At 38.5% G+C, this 21,109-nt stretch overlaps 1 protein-coding gene across 3 annotated transcripts in view; it reads right to left on the bottom strand.

Annotated features, from left to right (window-relative positions):
- Positions 1 to 21,109, bottom strand: part of ARHGAP15 (Rho GTPase activating protein 15) — a 320,750-nt gene that overhangs the window by 157,059 nt on the left and 142,582 nt on the right. For all 3 annotated transcript variants that reach the window (XM_064435287.1, XM_064435286.1, XM_064435288.1), the window contains one exon: positions 506 to 604. In XM_064435287.1, coding sequence (XP_064291357.1) covers positions 506 to 604 — 99 coding nt within the window. The remainder of the gene's footprint in view (positions 1 to 505; positions 605 to 21,109) is intronic.

Below are 21,109 nucleotides of genomic sequence, written 5' to 3'. Positions count from 1 at the left end.
TTTTAATAAAATGCAACCCTGCTTACTTCTAGTAGAAAACCCCCAGCCTTCCTGGGAGAATACCAGCAATCAGTTACAAAGGAATATTATTTGCTAGCGTTATTCTTGTGAATAAGTAATACAAAAATTCATAAAAGGCTCAAATGTATTAATAGTCCTATTGAAGATTATATACTGTAGGCTGCATAAACAGAAAATGCAAAAATTCATTAGTTATTAAGTGCTTGTGTGCTTTTACAACCCTCAGCAAGCCAGCGTCCTTGTTATTTCAGAGAAATAAATGTAGCGTTCCGTTTCGAGGCAAGAATCAAATGACATTTTTGTGCAACAACCTTGTTTATCTGACATTTTTTTAGTAGATTTGCATACATATTTTTATATCCTTCAGAGAAAGGAATGTCTAGCTAGCTGCTGACTGCCTAAAACCTGTAGAGATGCCTGAGCAAATGAAGTTGAAATTGATACATCTTAATTAATAAAGGTAACAGCCAAAACAAATACATACCAATCTGTCAATTGCATTTTTGATAGCGTGGAACCAATCCAATATGAGAAAGTCGGTATCCGACTGGAAGAGGAACTCATTTCCTGACACTGTCGTGATCTGGGGAGGGCATGGGCACACACAGGTGAGTAAAGCACACACCAGGCAGATGATTTTCCTCTATTTCCCCTCCCGTTCCCCCCAAAATGCTTGTTCTTTCTACTGGGATTTGTCGGCTGGAGTGCCGAGTTACCGAGGAGTTCTGAACCTCTGTCTGAAAACTGTTTTGAATATGTCAAAACAAACGAGATATTGTCTCAGCAATGCAACCACAGAACACAAATAGTGCAGAAATAACGGGTATGTGACAAAAGTTAAGAAAAGCCAGGAAACTCGGTGTAATGAGACACAGTTCAAGGGAAATCAAAGCACCCTGAAAAGAACTGAATGCATCAGGAAAATTATTTCCTGCCATTTGCAGTTTCCATTTGTATTTTACTAATATTGGTTTTTGTGTCTGGTACCTGCAGAATTTGAATTTGCACATTTATTATTTACCTATGATTCACCACTTCCAAACATTTTGGTAAAATTTATAATGTCACTCTTTCACGCTAAAAAAAATAAAATGATCATCAAAGATGGCTGCAGCAGAGTAATTAGGAACCCATTTATCATGAAAAAAAAATCCCCAGTTTGTCTGAATAGAAGTCGATTTACATTTTTGACCCACTCACTGGGAATATTTATCAAAAGAATATTCAATCCCCTGATAATGCTGTTTCACTGCCTAACCTAATATTTGGTGGAAATATGTATGTATATGCTGTTGGTCTGAACTTCTGTAAACCACTGGGATAATAACAATACATAATTTTTTATTTTACACATGTACAAATAGATATATATTTATACAGATATATTTCACCAGAGGAAATCTCCAGGTATTTCACACAACAGGTTGAAGCAACCATTTCACAGATGGCAAAACTGAGGCCCAGAGCTGTGCAGTGCTTTGTCCCAGGATTATTCCACAGATTCCTGATGCCCATGGCCACGGAGCACCATCTGGGCCCAACATCCTTCTGTCTTTGCAGACAAGTCAACCAAAGGCAACATCACCAGCACATTTTAGAAGGGGCAGGAGCTCATTCTGCCCATGCTCCAAGACAGCTCAGTTCCTGCCAGCTGTGGAACCAAATTTTATTCTTATTTTGCTGCTGTTAAAAGCTGCTTGTGCAAAATTTGGTGGTATCCACACATGGAAATGGAACATTTGGATCTCAGTGTATTGAGGATGCAGGTTTAGTCTGAATGTTGGAATGTTCACTGGAACATGGATTATTCAGCACTAAATAGGGATTTCCTTCTGACCAACTCTGGGAAAAAGCAAAGCTGTTATGACCTGGTACAGTTTGTTTATGTAAATACATTGACCTGAAGTGCTACTGTTTCCCTGCATCTCCTCCATGTCAAGAGTTTTTACTGAAGCAAAAAAGAAACAGCAGATCCTCACCAGCCTGGGTACTACCAGCATCTTCCTTAAAACTAAAATAATACCAGGAAAAAGAAAACCCAAACCAAAAAACAACAGCCTAATGTCGCGTTAATTGTCCTATAACCCTTCCTTTATTGAGGAAATGCCTGTAAGGAAGATTTCCAAAGTCATCAGCATTAAGGAAAATCCCGTCAGTGCAGCTCCAGCGGAGACATCCTGTGGGAGTGCTGCTGAGAATGTGGGAACGCTCCCCTGGTGTGGGCTCGGGGCTGCAGGGCTGCAGATGTTCCCCCATCCCCTCTGCACCCATCAGGGGCCAGCTCCAGCCACCCCACTGCTCCCCAGGCACCAGGGAGAGTTATTTATTGGGGAAATCTCAATTCCCTCATTAGTCCAGGGCCGTCACGTTAAACACCACTCACCCCTCCCTTCACCAAAAGGAAATAAAAAGCCCAAATGCAGCTTAAGGTGAGCAGCAGAACGAGCTGACCTCCAGTTCTGAGCCCGGCTCACACGGCAAGCTTTGGGTTCAAAATGTATGATATGATATCACCATTTATTAATGTATACATGCAGATATGAATTAGACTAAACACAGGCAACAATTCAATCTAATGCCTCCCTCCCAGTATAAACAAATCATTATTAAAATTATAAAATGGAATAACATTTTCAAAGTAAGAGCAACATATGTAATTAGATTTACTGTATTTTGAAGGCTTAAAAAGGACACAACATAGTTCAGCCTTCCGTTCAGTAAATTCAGGCTTTATTAAAATACAAGTATTCAGCACTGCATAAATATTTGCACTGTATGATATGCAAAAGAGATACTCCATTGCTAACAAGACCAAAGCAAAATACATGTTGAAAGTTTCTTTGTCTTGAATGTGTTATTTTGATAATCATATATTATCAGTGTTTTATGAGCAAATCTGTAAAAACAGATCATAGAATGGAGGGAAGAGAATTCATTTAAAATATACTTTCTGTAAGATATAGTTCAAGTCCTTTTCTTTCTTTCCTCAGACTAATCTTCAGAGTAACAAGACAGTTTCAAGAAGACTGCTACTGCTCTCTACAGTTTAAATGCATCCACTCCTTAATTACAGTCAGTAATTGACTTTGTTCTGCTCCATTCCAGTCATTCACAGGCAAGCAGTTCCAAAGGCTTTGGCTGGTAAATCCCATTTAATGTGCAGGTTTTCTATCCCACTTTTATATATTACCTCCTTAGGATTTCTGATAAATTACTCTTGGAAAGGATTGCTAAACCATATTTGCACTTTGAACAATCAAATTTTCAACACCCTTGGGAAAAGACATCAGTAAAGAATGCTGGTTTTGACTAAACCTTGTGATTGAACAATTTATGATCACAGCCCTAAATGATGTATAACTAACAACAAGCAGAAATTGTTCAATATTAAGGCCTGTTAACACACCATCCCTGTGTCAGGCACTGCTGAAATAAACAGAGGGGCTGAGGAAACAAATGAAAGACAAATCTGGGGGGAAAAAAAAGAAAATTAAGTGCTCTATCCAGAGCTGCCAGACTCCATTGTGCCAGGTACTTCACTTATTTAAATACCTCCTGAAATCCCTCTCTCTGTGCCATCATTTTTGCAAAGGCTACAGTCTAGAATTAGCACTACCTTACCAGGCAGAATGCTGCTGCTGCTGCTGTCAGCAGTAAACACCCACGAGGACTGACAACTGGCATTAACCCTCTGGTTTGCCATGCCCTTCAGGATAGGGATAGGAGACCCAGGGGGCCTGAATTCCTTCTTTCTCACTACAGAACCAAGGGAAAAAAATGACTTCAAAGCCTGAATCAACTCACATGGCAGTTTTGCAGCGAGTTGTATCACAGCCCTGCTGCTAAGCATTGATCCTCAGAAAATATTGGCTCACCACAGGTAAATGTGTGCTAAATTCAATGCACTGCTGGGCTGCCAACACAGTGTGGGAAGAGGGGAGGGAGGCAGGTGTGAAACACTTCCTGATATTCTATTTGTGGCTTATTAAGGGTTTCTCTTGTCACCTTATAGAGCTGCAAATGGAGGGTTGAGCTTCTTTTGCGTGTCACCATAATGATGCACCAAGGTGGTGTTCAACAAGATCCTGCGTTATTAAACAGAAATGTACCCTTTTGGCTTCACAAAATCCAGGACACTGTGTCTAATCAATGCCATCACCATTTTGTAATATACAAATATACCTTGGAGGCTACCCAGGATCAACGGTTTTTAAAAATTTTACCAATTATGTATTTTTCCTGGGCTAGGTTGCTCTCTGGGACAGACTGCTGTGCCAGGACTTCCAAAGCCTTACAGATCACCCTTCAGACTTTCACGGTATATCCACGCCAATGGAACACAGGAGGTAAAAGAGCCATGAAAGAAGATCAGGGTCATCTGTCCATGGTTTTCCCGCAAAGTTTGGTCTGGAGACTATGGCACCACTGTCATAAACATCTCCTTCCTGATATCCCTCTAATTCTTTACCAGTATAAACTTCTACTGGTGTTCTTGCATTTATTTTGGCTGCAGAACAGGGATGGAGGCAATTTCAGCAACCCTACTGATAGACACTCTATGGTGATATGGGAAAGGGTGATAAACTCACACAGCAAAACAAAAATACAAACACGTCTTATTGATTCACCCACTTCAAAGTTAAATATGCCTATCTGGTGGCCACAACTGTTATTTGCAGTGATTAACTATTTTTAGACAATGCCAAGAACAAACCTTAATACAGGAAGTGAAGAATTCTGTGGGGAAGGAGAAATGCAGCAAAAATTTTAGTGTGTACCACACAACAAGTAAAAGGGAGAGAGTGAGCAGCCAAGGAAGTGTATGGCTCATGTATAGTTCATGTGTGAACACCAAAAAACCATGTCACAGTTCTTAATTCAGCCAAATACTGAAACAAGCCAATGTTCAACTCCCCTTGAAACTGGGACATCCAGAAAAATTGCTGGACTATTGAGGTGAGGCTTCATATAACCAACTCCAATGGTTCAGTGTTGGATTATTGGATGCTTTTGGACCGTGGAAACTTCAGCAGTTGCTAATCCAGTGCAAGATTCAGTGCAGAAAACAGAAATTTTTATGCCACCTGGGACTCACACAGCTTGTGGTGAACACTAAGTGATTTAAACTTGGATTGACAGATACCTCTGCGTGCAGAAATTCAATAAAATGTGTTCCTCTTGTTGCACTGTGCATTGGGATTGCTGCCCTTGATATGTGTAGGAAAAAAAGGAAATGTGAGTTGCTGGAGCATTTCTAGCTCCAAAGTTAACACTCTTCCCCCTTCCCACTGCTCCCTTCATCACACCTGCTCTCTCATGAAGTGGTGGGGTTTTTTCTGATCATGTTAATCAACCTGATTCCTCATAATGAAAAGAAATCTGGATTTTTCTCTCTGTTTTCCTAAGAGATTTTTCAGGATGGGGTCTACCCATGCAATGCAACCAGGGCTGGGCCAGGGAAGTTGTAAAAAGAGTCAAGAAAAAAATTTAAAAAAAGAAAGAAAAAAAGAGAGTATATTGGGAATTTACTGATTATAAATATTCATTTAAAAATCATTACAATATAATCATACTTGAGAATAAATATATAAATCCTGGACACTCCTGTGTCCACACCCCCAGTATAAGTAGAATTAATTAAAGTTGGTTTAATTAGCTGGATTTCAATTAAACTGGGACAGAGCCACGCAAGTTTCTAAAAACACGTCAAAAGTCTAACTGCATTTCTGGAAGTTGATCTTAAACTCTTTCTCACAGATAATCCAGTCTCTTGGCCATGTTTATGCTGAATGAGTAAGCAGCCGAGAGGATAAATAAAATATCTCTCTGTGCTGTACCATAGCGAGCTGAGTCTCATATTAAAAAATGGCAACAAAAGAAAACAAAAGGCTCAGTCTTGAGCTGTGTTATATTCGTACAGCATCACATATCCATTCCATGAGCCAGCCTATCAAACAGAGGTAGTCATGGTTATGCTGATAGTTAAATTACTTAAAGGACTCTAAGATGTTTATGACTACCAAAGAAATTTCATTATCAAGCAGATTGTCTGTCTCATATTACAGTCTGGCTTCACCCATCTCGCAGTCCTTTGGATGTCGAGCAAAGTTAACATTGAAGTGATGGGGAAATATCAGTTTGAGAGAAAAGGTCTTCAACCAATCTTTCAAAAAAAAATGATATTTGTTAAAAAATTTGGTGAGAAAGTATCTGCCTTGTGTTCCCAATGTTGCTAGATGTTAAGTAAATATATGCTGATTGCAAAAAAGTTGCTTTGGCAACTCTCTTATTAAAATGCATTTGTAACCCCCATCTGTCATGAAAGTTTTGAAAAGTTTGTTTACTTTGGAGAGCCGCCTTATCCAGGGTTACCCCGGCATACAATGATAGCAGTCTTCAGAAGTTGTGTGAGGAACAAGCCACTAGGGATCCATTTTTGTTTTAATTGGCACACACAAACACTTTTCTGGTCTGTCAAAAAGATCAAGCTAATATGCATGGCGGGTGTTATATTCTCAGCTTTTGGGAGCAGTAAAGCTCCCTTTATTTAAGTAATTTAAATGATAGACTGCAAAAACTTTGCAAGTCAGAAAAATGTTTTATACTTTCTTTGGGAATATTTGTTTTAGGCAACAGAAAATGTTCTACATATCTAAAGATGTTGAACCTTATGTTTTAATTACCCTGTTTTTTCCCGATTCTGTAAAAATGACTGTGAAAACCAAGGATTGCAAAGAGGCAACAAACAGATCCTGTGTTTTCACAACTTCTGCAATATTAGAATTTGTAAGACTGAATACTGCCAGATGTTTATAGGTTTTGTCCTAAGCTGTGTTGCCTTGTGGTGTCACTGCTTTGCACATCCACTCTCTGGGAACCTTTGTGGTGTCATCATAGCAATGCAACCTCCTCGTATACAATGAGTTGCTTCTTAGTGAAGATAAACTGAGGCTGGCATTATACACATCAATGGCCCCAAAATGGATTTAGCTGTCTCAGATTTGGGGGTGAAACTTACAAGAAACAATAACTTTTAAAATAAAACTATAATTTACCAGTGGAGATGAAATATTTTCTTTCATGGTAAATTCCTGGGATTGAATCCTCCAGCATAATTTAGCAATGAAATAATGCACCTTGTGATGGTTAAGAAGGAAAAATTTTTGAACCTAAAGTTTCCCTTCTTTCCTTCTTCTTTTCCTGTCACTCATATGACAAGCCAGTTTCTCTTGAAAAATTGCATTAATACCAACTAGGTGAGAATCTTCTCCCCACATTATGAGACAAAAATTTTCCTTTCCTTCCTGGCCGTGATGAATCGCAGATGCAGAAGAACTGATTTTTATCACTTGTAAGGAAAATATTGAACCAAGAGGAGGTCACAATTTAAGCTCATTAAAGCCTGAGAGACCAAAACTCCCTCTTGGACTGAAAGTGGAGCTCGGGCTGGGGGTTCAAGAGCTTCTTTGGAGGGAAAGAAAGGTCCAGGGGTACTGGGATGCTGTCACTGATTTCAAGGAACAACTTGTCTTTCTCCCTTCTCCACCCACCAGTCCAGGTCTGTTTTTGTGCTGCCCTGGGGGAGTGTGAGAAGAAAGCACATGATATTTGAGCAAAGGGAAAGGTAAGAAAGAGCAAACAACCTCTGCGAAACATCCAGGGAACATCCTGGGAAGTGTTTCCTGCTGATCCGCTACACTGGTAATATGCCCTGTGAGAGACAATTGGAACACAGGGATCAGCCTCTGAGAAACAGGGGTTTCCTTCAGAGGATAAAGAGCAGAAAGGGAAATGTGAGACAGGCAGCAGATGACCCTCCTGGATGTCAGCCACTTGTGTGCAGCCTGCCGTGTCCCCCCTGCCCGTGCTGCCCTCTGCTCCAGCCCCACGGATGCGCTGCCCTCGCCACGGAGCAGGAGGGATGGAATTCTGACAGCCTTTCAGCCAAAGTCAGAGGAGATGGGAGTCAACAGACTGGGGAAGGGAGAAAGAAATACCCCCACAACTGGTGAAAACAAGAGATAATAATTAAGACACAATTCAGTCGTGTCTGTGCATAGTGGGAAGTCAGGGAATAGACAATTGCACATTTTGTCCACGGATGAAGACTGAAGGCAGTGCATGAATACCTAGTGCAAGCTACTTTTCTCCTTGGGGTAATATTTTACTGTTATTGCCTTTGCAATCTGAAGCCATACATTACACAGCCACACACAGAGATATTGGCAATGGTTTCTCAGAGAAGTCCTGTCTTTCTTAGCTTTACCAGCTGGACAATACCTAGTGATGAATGGTTCTCCTGTCCAATTTTGTATGCATGTTATAACACTTTATGATGAATGTGAGTGAGACTCAACGTGATAAGTCCTTGTAACAAACAAAAATATCAAAGGGAGAATGAATGCTCTGCTTTCAGTGTAAAGATATATATTTAAAATATATATGTGCTGGGTGCAAAGATTTCATTTTGTTGATTCTTATTTTAGCCAAAAATTTATTCGTCAGTAGCAGAGCATTTCACAGCTACATTATTTGCAAGAAGAAGCCAGTACTGGCTCTTAGTATTTAATTTACTGGCACATATCTCCTATTAATGAATGCTGAGATTGCACAATGAGGAAAAAGAGATGTTGCTATAGGTGTCTTTATACTTACAGTAACGTATTTGGCCGTGATTATAAGTGTTTGTAAAACTTTCAAGAATCGTTCCTTGTCTACTTACACTAATGAGAACACCTGTTAAGTTTAGAGCTGCACAGGCTTATTTGCATTGAATTCAGGTTTTTGCATACTGTACATCACTTTTTGAAACAATTAGATGTTTACAGAGAAATACAGCCAACAGAAGAACAGCAGCTTGAATGCCCTCCAGCCCAAGTCAGCGCTAATCCTGGTTTGTGTGAAAAGCAGAAACCTGCTGAATTATAATACCGACACGAATTCAGTGAGCAGTGAACAAAAGTGTACCTGCAAATCCTCTGATAGCAGATGTTTCTTGTGGGGATTGCTACCTGCTGTTGAATAAAGCATCTCTTAGAGATGAAACAGCACTACTGAATGGGATTTTCATTGTTTATTTACCATTTTCTTTTCATTCTGATAGTTTCTTTTCCCTCTTTTTTTTTTCCCTTTTTTTTCCTGGTGACTCAGAACCTGTGTACTGAGCATGTAGAACATGCGGTCATTTTCCAAAATAGCTGCATATGTAATTTTACTAACTTGCCAAAAGCCAATACACAAACACAAGATTCCTCCTACTGCTCAAGATCCAAACCACCCTCTCTACAGCAGAGCATTCTGTGGCCTGGGGCAAGGAGGCAGGAGGTCCCTTTCTATAGAAACAGGTCTGCTGAAGGGTAAGTGCAATACCCTGCTGTGCCATGGCCATGGCAGCTATTGTTTTATAACAAAGCACAACATCAAAGTTGGTCCGTGATCTGTAGATACACTCCACCAGCTGTGTCAAGTTCCTGAGTGGGGCAGGCAGGAAAATATACTCGTTATTATCTCCCCTTGCATGCAGGGAGCAAACTACACAGAACATCTTGGGTTTGCCCCCTTCCATCTCTATTTGTATCTAACTATGAAGAAAAGCTAAGCAGGATGAAAAATGTTTTGAATAAGGCTATTGCATCCATTTCAGAAAACAAAAAATTCTAACTACTACAACAACTGGAAAGATTTCTATTTTAATAAGTTATTTAGTTATTTAATAAAAATTATGCTGATGAGATTTAGGGTAAAGAAAGAGGGATTTTGTAACCTAACCAAATTTTAGGTTTTGTGGAGTCACAACCTAGTTAGAAAGCTTTTATGGGTAATACAGGTCTTTACTGAGCAGAGAAGAATATGTATATTTCAAAACAAAAAATCCTTGAATGGTCTGGATTTGAAGGGAGATTAGAATCACTCTGTTCCAAACCCCTGCTGTGAGCAGGGACACCTTCCACTAGAGCACGTTGCTCAGTGCTCCATCCAACCTGGCCTTGAACACTTCCAGGGATGAGGTATCAATGGAGTTCCTAAAAGACCAGTAGGCTATGAAACTCTCTGACCCAGGTCTGATATTTGTTTCATCTGTAAATTATATTATCCTAAATAATAAGCAGCATCACAATACAGATAGTATGGAGACAGTTTATTTCAAAGCACAATATCACTTAAATTTTGAAACTAGAGATTCTTGCATTTTGAAAAAAACCAAAACATATCTTTTTATGTCTCCAAATCATTGTGATAGCCTCAGACCAGTTTTCAAGCATTGGAGGATCCTTGGACTTTTTATTTAGACATTCTGAAACTACACTGACAGCACTAGAACTGCACTGGCCTTTAAATTTATCAACTGCTCTACATGGTACTGAAGTAATGACAGCAGGTTACTCAAAATGTTATTTAAAAATATCACATAACCAAAATATTTAATATCTCTTCACAATAGGAGTCTAAGGGGAGCTCTTCTAGGAAGGAGGAATATAGCTCAGAACTTGGGGAATTTCTTACAATAACTGATTTTGGTCAGCCAGAGGTCATTGGGTGAAAAAGTACAGAAACATTTGACTCTGTAGCTCACAAGCAAGATAACCTACTTGGATCAATTCAGTAATTTTAAAAAATACTGTAAAATTAGGAAAGAAACTAAAATAATCACATACCTATTTTCTAGGTCTGAGTTTCTGGTGTGCACTGGGATATACCAAACACCAAATATTAAAAGCAAGTCAATTATTTAAAATAAACAGTTTTTGCAAGTATCGGATTTTTTTAAACCATGTAGGCGTTTCTTATGTATTAGAACATGATTTACACTTTGACATCTGTCAGTCAAGCTTCTGGCTATCACACTGGACAATCTGGAGGGGCGCACCACAATGTGATGTGGCATGCAGAAAATCTGAAAAACTCTACTTTTCCAAAATAAAAATCCACCTTCTAGTTTTAAATAGAGAGAATGATTGCAAAATATTTGGACATAAAGACTGTGAAGATTGAGGCTGGGTAATCAATAACGTTTGTGGTTGAATTACCCACTGATAACAAGTAATTTCCTGCTATCCTTGAGGGGAATTGGGAAGTGGATTTGGAGAATTTGGCAGATTCTCTTCTCTCTTTTCTAAATATGCTGTGTCTGAAAGCCTGATATTCTTTTCTTTTGCAAGCTTTTGGATGGTGCAGTATAGGAGAATGTGGGTTTGGGGTGACAGCTCATTCAGGAACTTTGGGGTCTAAATATAAGGGAAGCTAAAAATCCACAAAATTTTCAAGGCCAGGAATGGCTGGGAATTTGGGGTTCAGCTCCTCTATGCCACAATCATAAGGCCATATTTATCTGAATCCCTTCAACACCATTATTTTTACTCCATGTCTTGTTAATAAATGCACAGTACACACGGAAAGGAAATTGAGTGGTTCAAAACACATCATGGCCTCCTTGTCCAAAGGTGTCACCTTTGCACATTAATTCAAGCACTGTGGATGGTGTGCCAAGAGACTTATGGTTATCCAGCAACCCAAACTGCAGACCCAGAAGGGCAATAACCAGGGAATCTCCCCACAGGCCCCCGGCCCACATGTTCCTTGCCCTCCTCACCAAGCTGTCATAAATTCTGGGTGCATTATCACTCTCCCCAAACTCAGCATCACACGACAACTCAAAAGCAACATCCACCCAGTAACGTGGACATTAAACTGTGAGGCAAAAGAGAAAGTCTTAAGGAAACTGGAATTTAAGACCTGAGTTTCTACAAGTGTTATGTTTCCCTGTCTTATAAGCCATGACCTAACCCTTGCACTGTTCTGCTGCCACTAAGATAATTAAGAATGCTATCAGGTTCTTGGCTCTGACAAAGGAAACCCATAAGCTACTTCCCAGAGATTTGGGGTACTAACTCATTAAACCAGAGCTGGGAGAGCTGACTCTATTACTTGTGTCTATGAGCAGAGACATGTAAGTGAGTTTGAACTATAAACAGAACCAATTACATTAACATTTCCCAACGCTTTCAAGAATCAGACTTGAAGCTTTTATTTGTTTCGCGAAAACCGTGATCCGCTATGCTAATAAGTCTAAAAATTGATTAAAAGAAAAACATTCAAAGCAGAACCTGGCAGTAGAGCTTCTTATGTGCTTCCCTTTCATCTGCTGGAACACGGTAGCCCTGATTCAGCAAGGTACTTCATTAAGCAATAGGCAACGTGCAGAATCTGAGTGCTTGAGCTGTTTGCAGTCACAAGAGTGAAATGAGCAAATCAGCCTGAGCAAAAAATAGCAGAAAAGTTATATTTATTCACAGAGTGAATATTTCAGGGAACAAAAGATATGTTAGTGACAGTCAGTAAGAGCTGCATGTAAATTAACAGTAGAACCACAAGCAACAAAGTTAGCTGTCATTTGTAAGGGTAACAGCAAAAGAAAGCTGCACCTTCCAGCCCAGTTGAGAGGAGACAATACCTCATCAAGGAATTAGAGGGGGGAAAAAAACAAAAAATAATTACAAAAAAATCCCACCACCTATGGTTCCTTCATTATTAGGAGCAAACCCACACTAGTAACCTTATATACCTACTTGGAGAACACAACACTAGGAAAGAAATACTATTTTTTTTCAACTTTGGCTACATTAGTAAAAACACGGCCAGATTACCTTGAAAATAATGAGGGAAAAATAATAACTTAGACCTAGCTTTCAGCTAAACTCTTACTGCCAACAATCCCAGAACTCACTCTTTTCTTTCTGAGAACAGATGAACTGATTCCCTATCACAGCCAAGCTCATAATGTCTGAGATTAACTAGAAGTCACTCACTTAGAGAATGACCTTACGAAGAATTAAGCCATAAATTAGATACTGCCAGAACTTGAGAAATAAAAGAAGAAAAAATTGCTGAGTTTTTAGGTGTTGAGAAATTCAATTATACCATTTCATCTCTTATTGAAATGCAAACCCACAGGCTGAAAGCACAGAAACACACCATAGCTAAACAAAGTAGTGAGAAATACTGAAATAGGTGAATATTTATCAAACCCCTCACTTAACAAAGAAGGAGCACTGATATCCATGTTATTTGGAAAGCTGCTTTCATCGAGGGAGGGAACAGGATCTCAGTTTCACGCTTAACTCCGAACGATAACTCATTCCCGCTTCTCGCTGCTTGTGCTCGATGACAGGTCATTCACCTCACTACTGTCATGCGCTACAAAAATTAGCAACCAAGCAAATGAATCTAGATCAGATCCTATGTTTGAACTTGCTCATTTGCCTCCATGCTCTATTTCCCACTAGAAACCCGTTTGCTGCATCACAGGACCAACTTCACAGCCGACACGGAGCAAGAGAGCCGGAGAACCTTGTGAATTTTCCCAATGTATCAGACTTACAGAAACACCTGTGCTAAATAACTTTCTGCTGAGCTACTGTGAAAAGCTGCAGTGTTAAATAGCAATCACAGTTTCTGATTTTTCACTGAGCTGGTTACTCTTCTGCTAGAGTCCTCTGAGCTGTCATGTGGGGCGTGAATGGTCCCCATTTTAATCTGATTGCCTTTCTCGTTATTCAAATTGTTAAAGTCATAAATTTCTTTATTTATCTTGAAGTATCATTATATCAATACAATGGGAGTTGAGCAGCAGCTGATAAAGTTGAAAAAATCTGTTTATAAATGCCTTTCACTGCTGAATTGAAACTGTTCATTCACTGACTACTTGAAGATAAGAGGGGTTGAGAAAAATATGAGGCATTTGATTTGATACAGGTTTAAAAATGTTATTTCTCTTTAAAAATATCCCAAATACAGTATGTAAAAAGATGAATACTTTAAAATTAAATAAACTTAGAAAGTTGCTGCTTTATTAAGGACTACAGCATTTGTGTAAGGAACAGCTCTGATTTCCATTTTACAAGAAAACTATGCCCTTAAATCTATGCAAGCAGTTAAAAAAGATGCATTTGCATGGATACAGAGCTCATTATAGGCTTTAAGTGTGTTAATGATTAGATGGAAAACTTGTTCAAACAAATTATTGACTCTGGTACTGAAAATCCAAGAGATAATAAAGCTCTGCAAGCAGGTAGGGAAAGCTGAACTTTGAGAAGCACTTCCCAAAGTAGTAAATAACAACAGTCCCAGGTCTAGGAGCAAATATCAAATACCTGCACATCCCTTCACACCTCGGGGGAAGAAGAAAGTAAAACCACTATGCTGTCACTCATGACAAGATTTAAAAAAAACATTCACCTGTCATATCTTTAACCCCTTCACACATGTTTGCTGCCTACACAAATCACTCTGCAGTTCTTCAGTTGCAAGAAAAGCCAAAGAAAGTAATAACTGAGCTGTTGCTAATATAGATTTATCATTAGGGACGTCTCCATCATCATGAGTAGAAGACTGGAGATACGTGTTGATGCTCCACTCAAGCTGGAATGAGCCTAAACCAGCCAAATCTTTGGAAACTGGGAGAGAAAAAAAAATAAAGTCGCGAAAAATTTACCTCTGCTGCTTTCAACCAAAATTTTAAGTAATTTCTGATTTTCCCCAAGCTCCAGGCAAGCATGTGCACAGCTCATGGTATTTAAATGAAGCTCCCACAACATTTTGTGGCAACATGGTATTTTGTGGGAGCGAATGCAAAACACAGCAGCAGCACCACTGTAAACTTTGAAACATTTCAGAGAATATCAAGCCCCAACTGCGCTGCCAATATAGTTTTAAGTCAACGTAGCGAGTTAAATTATGCAAGCAACCGTTTCTCACACGAGTAGTTCCAATGGTTTCAGACAAGGGCGATATCTGTGAAGGAAAGAGGATGCTAAAAAGTATAAAAAAGAGTATTTTCCAGTGCAAAGGAGGTTGCAACACCCAGACTCGTGTTTAGGTAGGTTTGCCCGTGCTCTCGCGATTCTCATTTCCTACATGAACTGTGTTTCAAATCTATAATTCATATAAAGTGAGACTTTCAGTGTTTTTCTTGCACTAAACAGCCTATTGTGAATGGCTCCAGGACAACTCTCCCAGCCAGGTAATTTAAACTGCAGAAAAGATAGGCAGAGACGTTATTTTCAACAAGGTCCCAAGGTGGCTTTCAATTCAGAAAAACAATTGACTGATGTTTCTCTGTTTGCTGCCAGGAAGCTCTATGTAGTATTTCTAGAGCTTTTTCTCTACTCTACCCAACATGTGGGCTCAGTGTCAAGCTGTGAGTTTGTAAATCTTTTTCAGCACTTACCAGAGCTCAACATGAATTATGGTATTGCCAAATCTGCTTTATGCAGCTTTTTTTACACAAGAAGAAAATGTATGATTTTATGGTCAAAAAGAAACATCTACATGCTTGCAGTGGGAAAATGCAGTCAGTTGGGATTGAACCCCAGGAAAAAAAATTTCCCCCTAAACCTGCTTCTTTACTGCCTTCAAACTTTGGAAACTTCTGGGCTGTCAAGCTTTACTTGGTACACGTGGTTTCTCTCTGTACCTTTATTAACTATGTTAGCTAAGATTTTATTAAATAAGACTTTATTAACTAAGCTTTTATTAACTTAATGCCTATTGGAAAAATCCCGGCTACTTTTGTGGATGATTCGCCCTAAAACATGTGTTATTTTTTTAAATAAAATACCTTCCTTTTTGTTGAGGAACAGTTAGCCCAGGAGGTAAATCAGCCCTTTTGTTGAGGGCTAATAAACTTTGTGCGTGTGCATGTGTGTGCGTGTCTGAGTGACTTAATACCATTATAATAATATTATATGGCAGGCAAAAATATAATGAAAATGATAATTTGCCAAAAAGATTTAAAAAACACTGAGGTGTTACCTATCAAAAGTTCTCCTTCTGTCTATGATACAGCACAGATTGCAATCGTGACAGTAAATCTGGTGCTATTGTTAATGCCATGGCACTTTGGTTTTTGGCTTGCTTCAGTCCAATCTGTGACATGCTTGTGAATATCTTTCTTCTGTTCTGTCTGTATGGCATATGGATTTCTGGGATACAACGTCAGACCTATCCACATAACAAGTGTTCAGAGCACCTTATCATTTTAAAAAGCCAATTACTCAAAAAGACAAATGTGAAATGTTTCACATTTAATGATGAGCAAATCTGCAAAACAAATGCAATTTTGCTTCATTTGAAAAAGTTTAGTTTAACTGTAAATATTGCAATGGAGTCCCTAGCAATACACACCACGGGTAGGGACAGGCTCATTTTATGCATATTGTACATCATCACTGTCACTTAAATCTGCAAGATTTTCCATGCTAAGTTGTTTTAAATAAATAGAAAGAAATGAGATACAAAAGAGTGAAATATATGCTTCTGAATAGACTGTAAAAATGTCACTGCTAGCACTGAGCATTGGACACTTAAAAAAAAAATATTTTGAAAGTCTCTCCCAAAAAAACGAAAACTGCATATGTCTACAGAGGTAAAGGTCAGTAATGAAACAATTAACAGCAAAAATACCAATCCATTTTTTAGAAATATTTGTCAATATATAAAGAATGTTTTGTACTGCACAGAAGTGCTCAATTAATCCTGCTTTAGTGGCCGTATGTCAGATTCCCAGACTGAAATTATGTCAGCTGAAGAACTTAAATACACACAGGTTCAAAAGCAAGATTGTGTATAGGCTTCAGGACGGCAGAAATTGCTGCTTTTTGCTGCAGTACTAATACAGCTCATGATTCAATTAAATTCTTAAAAATGTACATAATGTGCATGCTGGACCACTGCATTCAAAATACAGTGCAGTAGATTATTTTTTTAAAATCAGGCTGTATGTGTATATTTATGCCTCCATGTCTGAAAAATCTATAGGCACACACAGACCTGCCACTGCTACAGATAATTTAATGCTTGTCAGTTATCCAAATTGTAGGTACTGGGCACCAGGGAAAAAATTAAAATGGTTATTGTTAATATGGGAGCATATTGGGCTAAAAGGCAGGGAGAACAGTGATATTAGTATTTGACTCAGCAAGACAAATGGATTTATATACAATATTTAAAATACATGGGAAACATATAAACAGATTTTTAATATTGGATATTTTTATGAGTAATTTGATTTTTAAACCCCTTGCACTAAACTGAGAACATTAGTAACAAAATACTATACAACACGGGAAACTGAATGCAGCTGGCACTGGTAATTTTAGAAGAAACTAATCTTGATATTTATAACATCATGTAGCAACCGGAACAGTTTTACCAGGCTGGGAATGTTGAAATACAAAAAAGTTCACCTTTCAGCTATTGTACTTTAGTTCTACTGCAGTGGGAAAAAAAAAAAAAATCAGAAATCAGCTGCTACAGTGCAAATATTAAGAAAGTTTATTATGATATATAGTCATGGAGATACCTTTTTTAAACTGCCTGTACATGCATTGTATTGTATATTAAATTTTTGTAATACAGCTCAGGGACTTTATATGTACAGCTGAAAAATCAGTTCATAAATTATATTTAGAAAACCAGAAAATATGCTGAGCTACAACATTAGATAAGAACCTTGTTTTAAGTACATTCCTTTTAGTGTTTTTTTAAGCTTTTGATTTAGCTTTTTACGTTTTTACCTGTAGAATGCCAGATATAATGAACTAATGACTAAAACATAAAAAAAGGGTATTTCCCCCTTAATACTAGAAAAAGCTGTAGTAAAAATTTCCCCAAATAATTTTTGCTATTGCTGCACATCAATGAGCATAAGTGTACATTTAAACCTGCAAGAGAATGTTATTGAGGTCACAATTTCATTATGGTATTTAGTTTCTAAGATTTTGGATTGTAGGGGGAAAATAAACATTCATAAAACATAACACACCAAGCCATTTCATAAATTAAGCTGTATAATGTATTTAAATCCAAGTGATTTACATCAGAGGTTAATTTTTACCAGTATCTTTAATGTTCAGGAGTAATGAAGACAGAGGAATAGATGGTTTTAAAACGTAGGACTTTACTAAGTGCAGAGATCTGAATTTGCAGGGAGCTGTGCAGGCTTTTAGCCTGCTTTTATAGTACGTGTTTTTGTTTTTCTGCTTCTCCCTTGCACACCCACTCACCAACTTCAGCGCTGCGCTGCAGATTTGAATGAAGTGAAAAGCTCAATGGGTAATTGTCAAAATACTTTCATTTCTCCCACTTTCACACAAGAACCAAATAAAGCCAGGAGAGTCTCCCGCTTCCCACAAACACCCAGAAATCGGCAGCATTCCACCTGGAGCTACCAAAGAGCACAGCTGAACCTCCCAGATCACAATCTCCTTTTTTTTTTTAATCCCAGAAATACACCTTGAAAGCAAACGCATTTCTCTCGAGTTTCGAGAGCTGGTATCAGAATTGCGCACCACCTAGCTCATGCAAAAATCTGTTTATACACGTTCTCTCTCTCTCTCTCTCTGCCGGTATTACAGAAAAGAAATGTCAGTAATAATCAAGCGAGGGTGCTGAATTAAAATCTGAAATCGCTAACAAACCGATCTGTACAAAAGTGTCAGTGTTAAGATTTCCAGACTGGGGGTTGTGCGACAGAACGAGGAGCTCAGACAGAAGAAAACAGCTCTCCACTCCAGTACTTTCACCCCGTTAATCTCACATGTGCTTTGCCACGGATTTCTTGCTATTTTATTTTTAACCTCTGCTACCTTGTGGAAAGTGGGCTATTCTGAGGGTGCTCGCAAGCAAAGCTCTGATTTTACAGATGGATGTAAAGCACTGTTAAATGAGAGCTTTAAGAAGGACTTTTTCAATTTACTTTGAGCTTAAGCTGAAGTGGTTTAATCACAGCTTGTACACATCTTCTTAAAAATTGTTCTAAGGCGGGGGAGAAGTAATAATCATGTAGGAAATCATCGCGACAGCTGCTGGCTCCCATGATCCCATTTACACTTTTAACATCACTAATGAAAACCTATCTGGGCAATACCTGTGTCAGAGAGGTGTCAGGTGGTCATTTGGCACAAGAGAATAGAAAGGAATTAGAGCAGCATTTTGAAAATGACTCACTTTTTTTTTTTTTCCTTGTGTGTAGAGGGGTTGGTGGGGGATTTTTTTTGGTTTTTCTTTTTTTCTTTTTTTTTTTTTTTTTGCACCTGTTATTCTAAAATTTCTTTCAGTTACATTTCAAAACACTACAGTTGGGATCTCCTTGCCAACCTGAGATGGCATAAGCCTGGGTAACAGAACAAAATGTGAGAAGGTCCTTCTGTCTTTAACGCCTGTTCACCAATGAATCAGCCTCCAATTAATCTGTTTCTTCAGTAGGAGTTTAATAAAAGTCAAGCACACACATGTTCAGTCTTGTTTAGTATTAAAGCTGTGTTAACATTATCTGCCTAGCCAGGTCAAAAATCTTATATAATTAAATGCCAGAAACCATTTCAGAATTTTAAGGGCTTTACAATTTTCTGTAAGTAATTGATTATGCAAGGCAGGATAGTTTAAATTTAAAACAGGATAGTGATGAGTGTGATGTCACTTTTCATTAGATATTTCAGAAAAGTTTGTTTCATGGCCAAAGTACACTTAAAACCTTACTTATTAGAAGTACTATTTTGCATTTTTATGAACTGGTAAAAAAAAAAAAAAACAGCAAGCCATATTTCCTTTCTACATCATGAAGCAGAAACTGAGTAGCTTGAGCACATCCCGAATTTCCACACTGTCAGGCAGGTTATCCCTAAAATCACAGTCTAGGTTTTGCCCTATTCAGCTGTGCCTCTAACTTGGCTTGGAAAAGCAAGGTATTATAATACCAATATTATACTGCATTGCCTCCTGGTGAAGTGAACCTGGCCACAAAAAGAGTTAAAAACCAGAGTCTTGAGTCTGAACCTATGGCCCAATATAGGCAAAGAATTTCCTCGGAGATATGTGAAGAAAGTCCAATCTCCAAATAAATATAAGCTCTCTATATTGATTAAAGTTTTGCTTTTCACCATTTAAGCATGGCTATGATTTCTGATTGACAAAAAGAAAAGGCTGAGAGAGAAATAAAAACCGGGGGAAAAAAGCCCCAACATATTAACAACAAACATGTTGCTATGAAAGTGTGGAGCACGTCTCAAACTCTGTCCATAAAATCCACTCTTCATATCCCAGTCAGCAGCACTGAAGACACTGCTTCCAAAGAAAGTTACAAGCAATTTAGTTCCTGCTGCCACCAAATGTTCAGCACAAAATGTGGTTCCAGGCTCTGTGCAGCATCCTCAGTCCTCTCACAGTCACCTTCTGTGCCCGACAGCAGAGAGGTAATCCAAGCTTTCCCCCTGCTCCATCCTCCTTTGAAAGCTTCCCTTTTCCCCCTTTTCCTTCCCACAGCTGAAAACCAGATGCACTTCAGAGCTCTCCATACACCTCTCCATTGTCCCCAGCACCAAACAAGCCGTGGCATACTCCAATGACATAATGCAATGCATCACACAGATGACAAAGCACAGCCACATGGAGACAAAGGAGGAATTAGAAAAGTCTTAAGAATATAAATTCAAAGAAAGTCATAGCTCAAGATACCAATAATTCCAGGTATAAGGACAAGGAAAAAAAAAAGAAAATTTAAACTTGTGTGTTTAAATAGATTGGCTCATAACATTCAGTTAAGCATCTTCATTAGTTTTAAAGCATAGTAAAAATACAGGGGAAAAAAGGGTTAAAAAAGGAATCTGAATCATGAAAGAAGGGGAAACAAAACAAACCAAAAAAGCTATTAAAAATAGAGCTACAGAAAACTAAGGATGCTTATAGCAACGGAGGACAGCCAGCATTGGGTAAACAAAGACAATTTTGGAAGTGGCACAGTAAAAATAGGTCAGTACTACATATAAGTAGAAATTAATATGATGGAAATGGTTTAACAAGCCAATATACTGTACTCTGTACAGTGCCACGATCATTAAGCTGGTGAATGGGTGCTAATGTGGTAGGAGGAAAGCAATGCATAAAAAGTCAAATCAATACAGCAAGAACACACCAGCATGAGAGCAGAAATAAAGACAATCTGAACCAACAGTGCTCTTACTATAGTTGCTCTATAAAATAAAATCAATATACAGGTAACAGAACAAGCAGTGTAGTCACAGTGGGCTGAAAT

Source organism: Passer domesticus, chromosome 10 (assembly GCF_036417665.1).
Source record: "Passer domesticus isolate bPasDom1 chromosome 10, bPasDom1.hap1, whole genome shotgun sequence".
Lineage (NCBI taxonomy): Eukaryota > Metazoa > Chordata > Aves > Passeriformes > Passeridae > Passer > Passer domesticus.
This window is presented reverse-complemented; position numbering and strand designations above follow the sequence as displayed.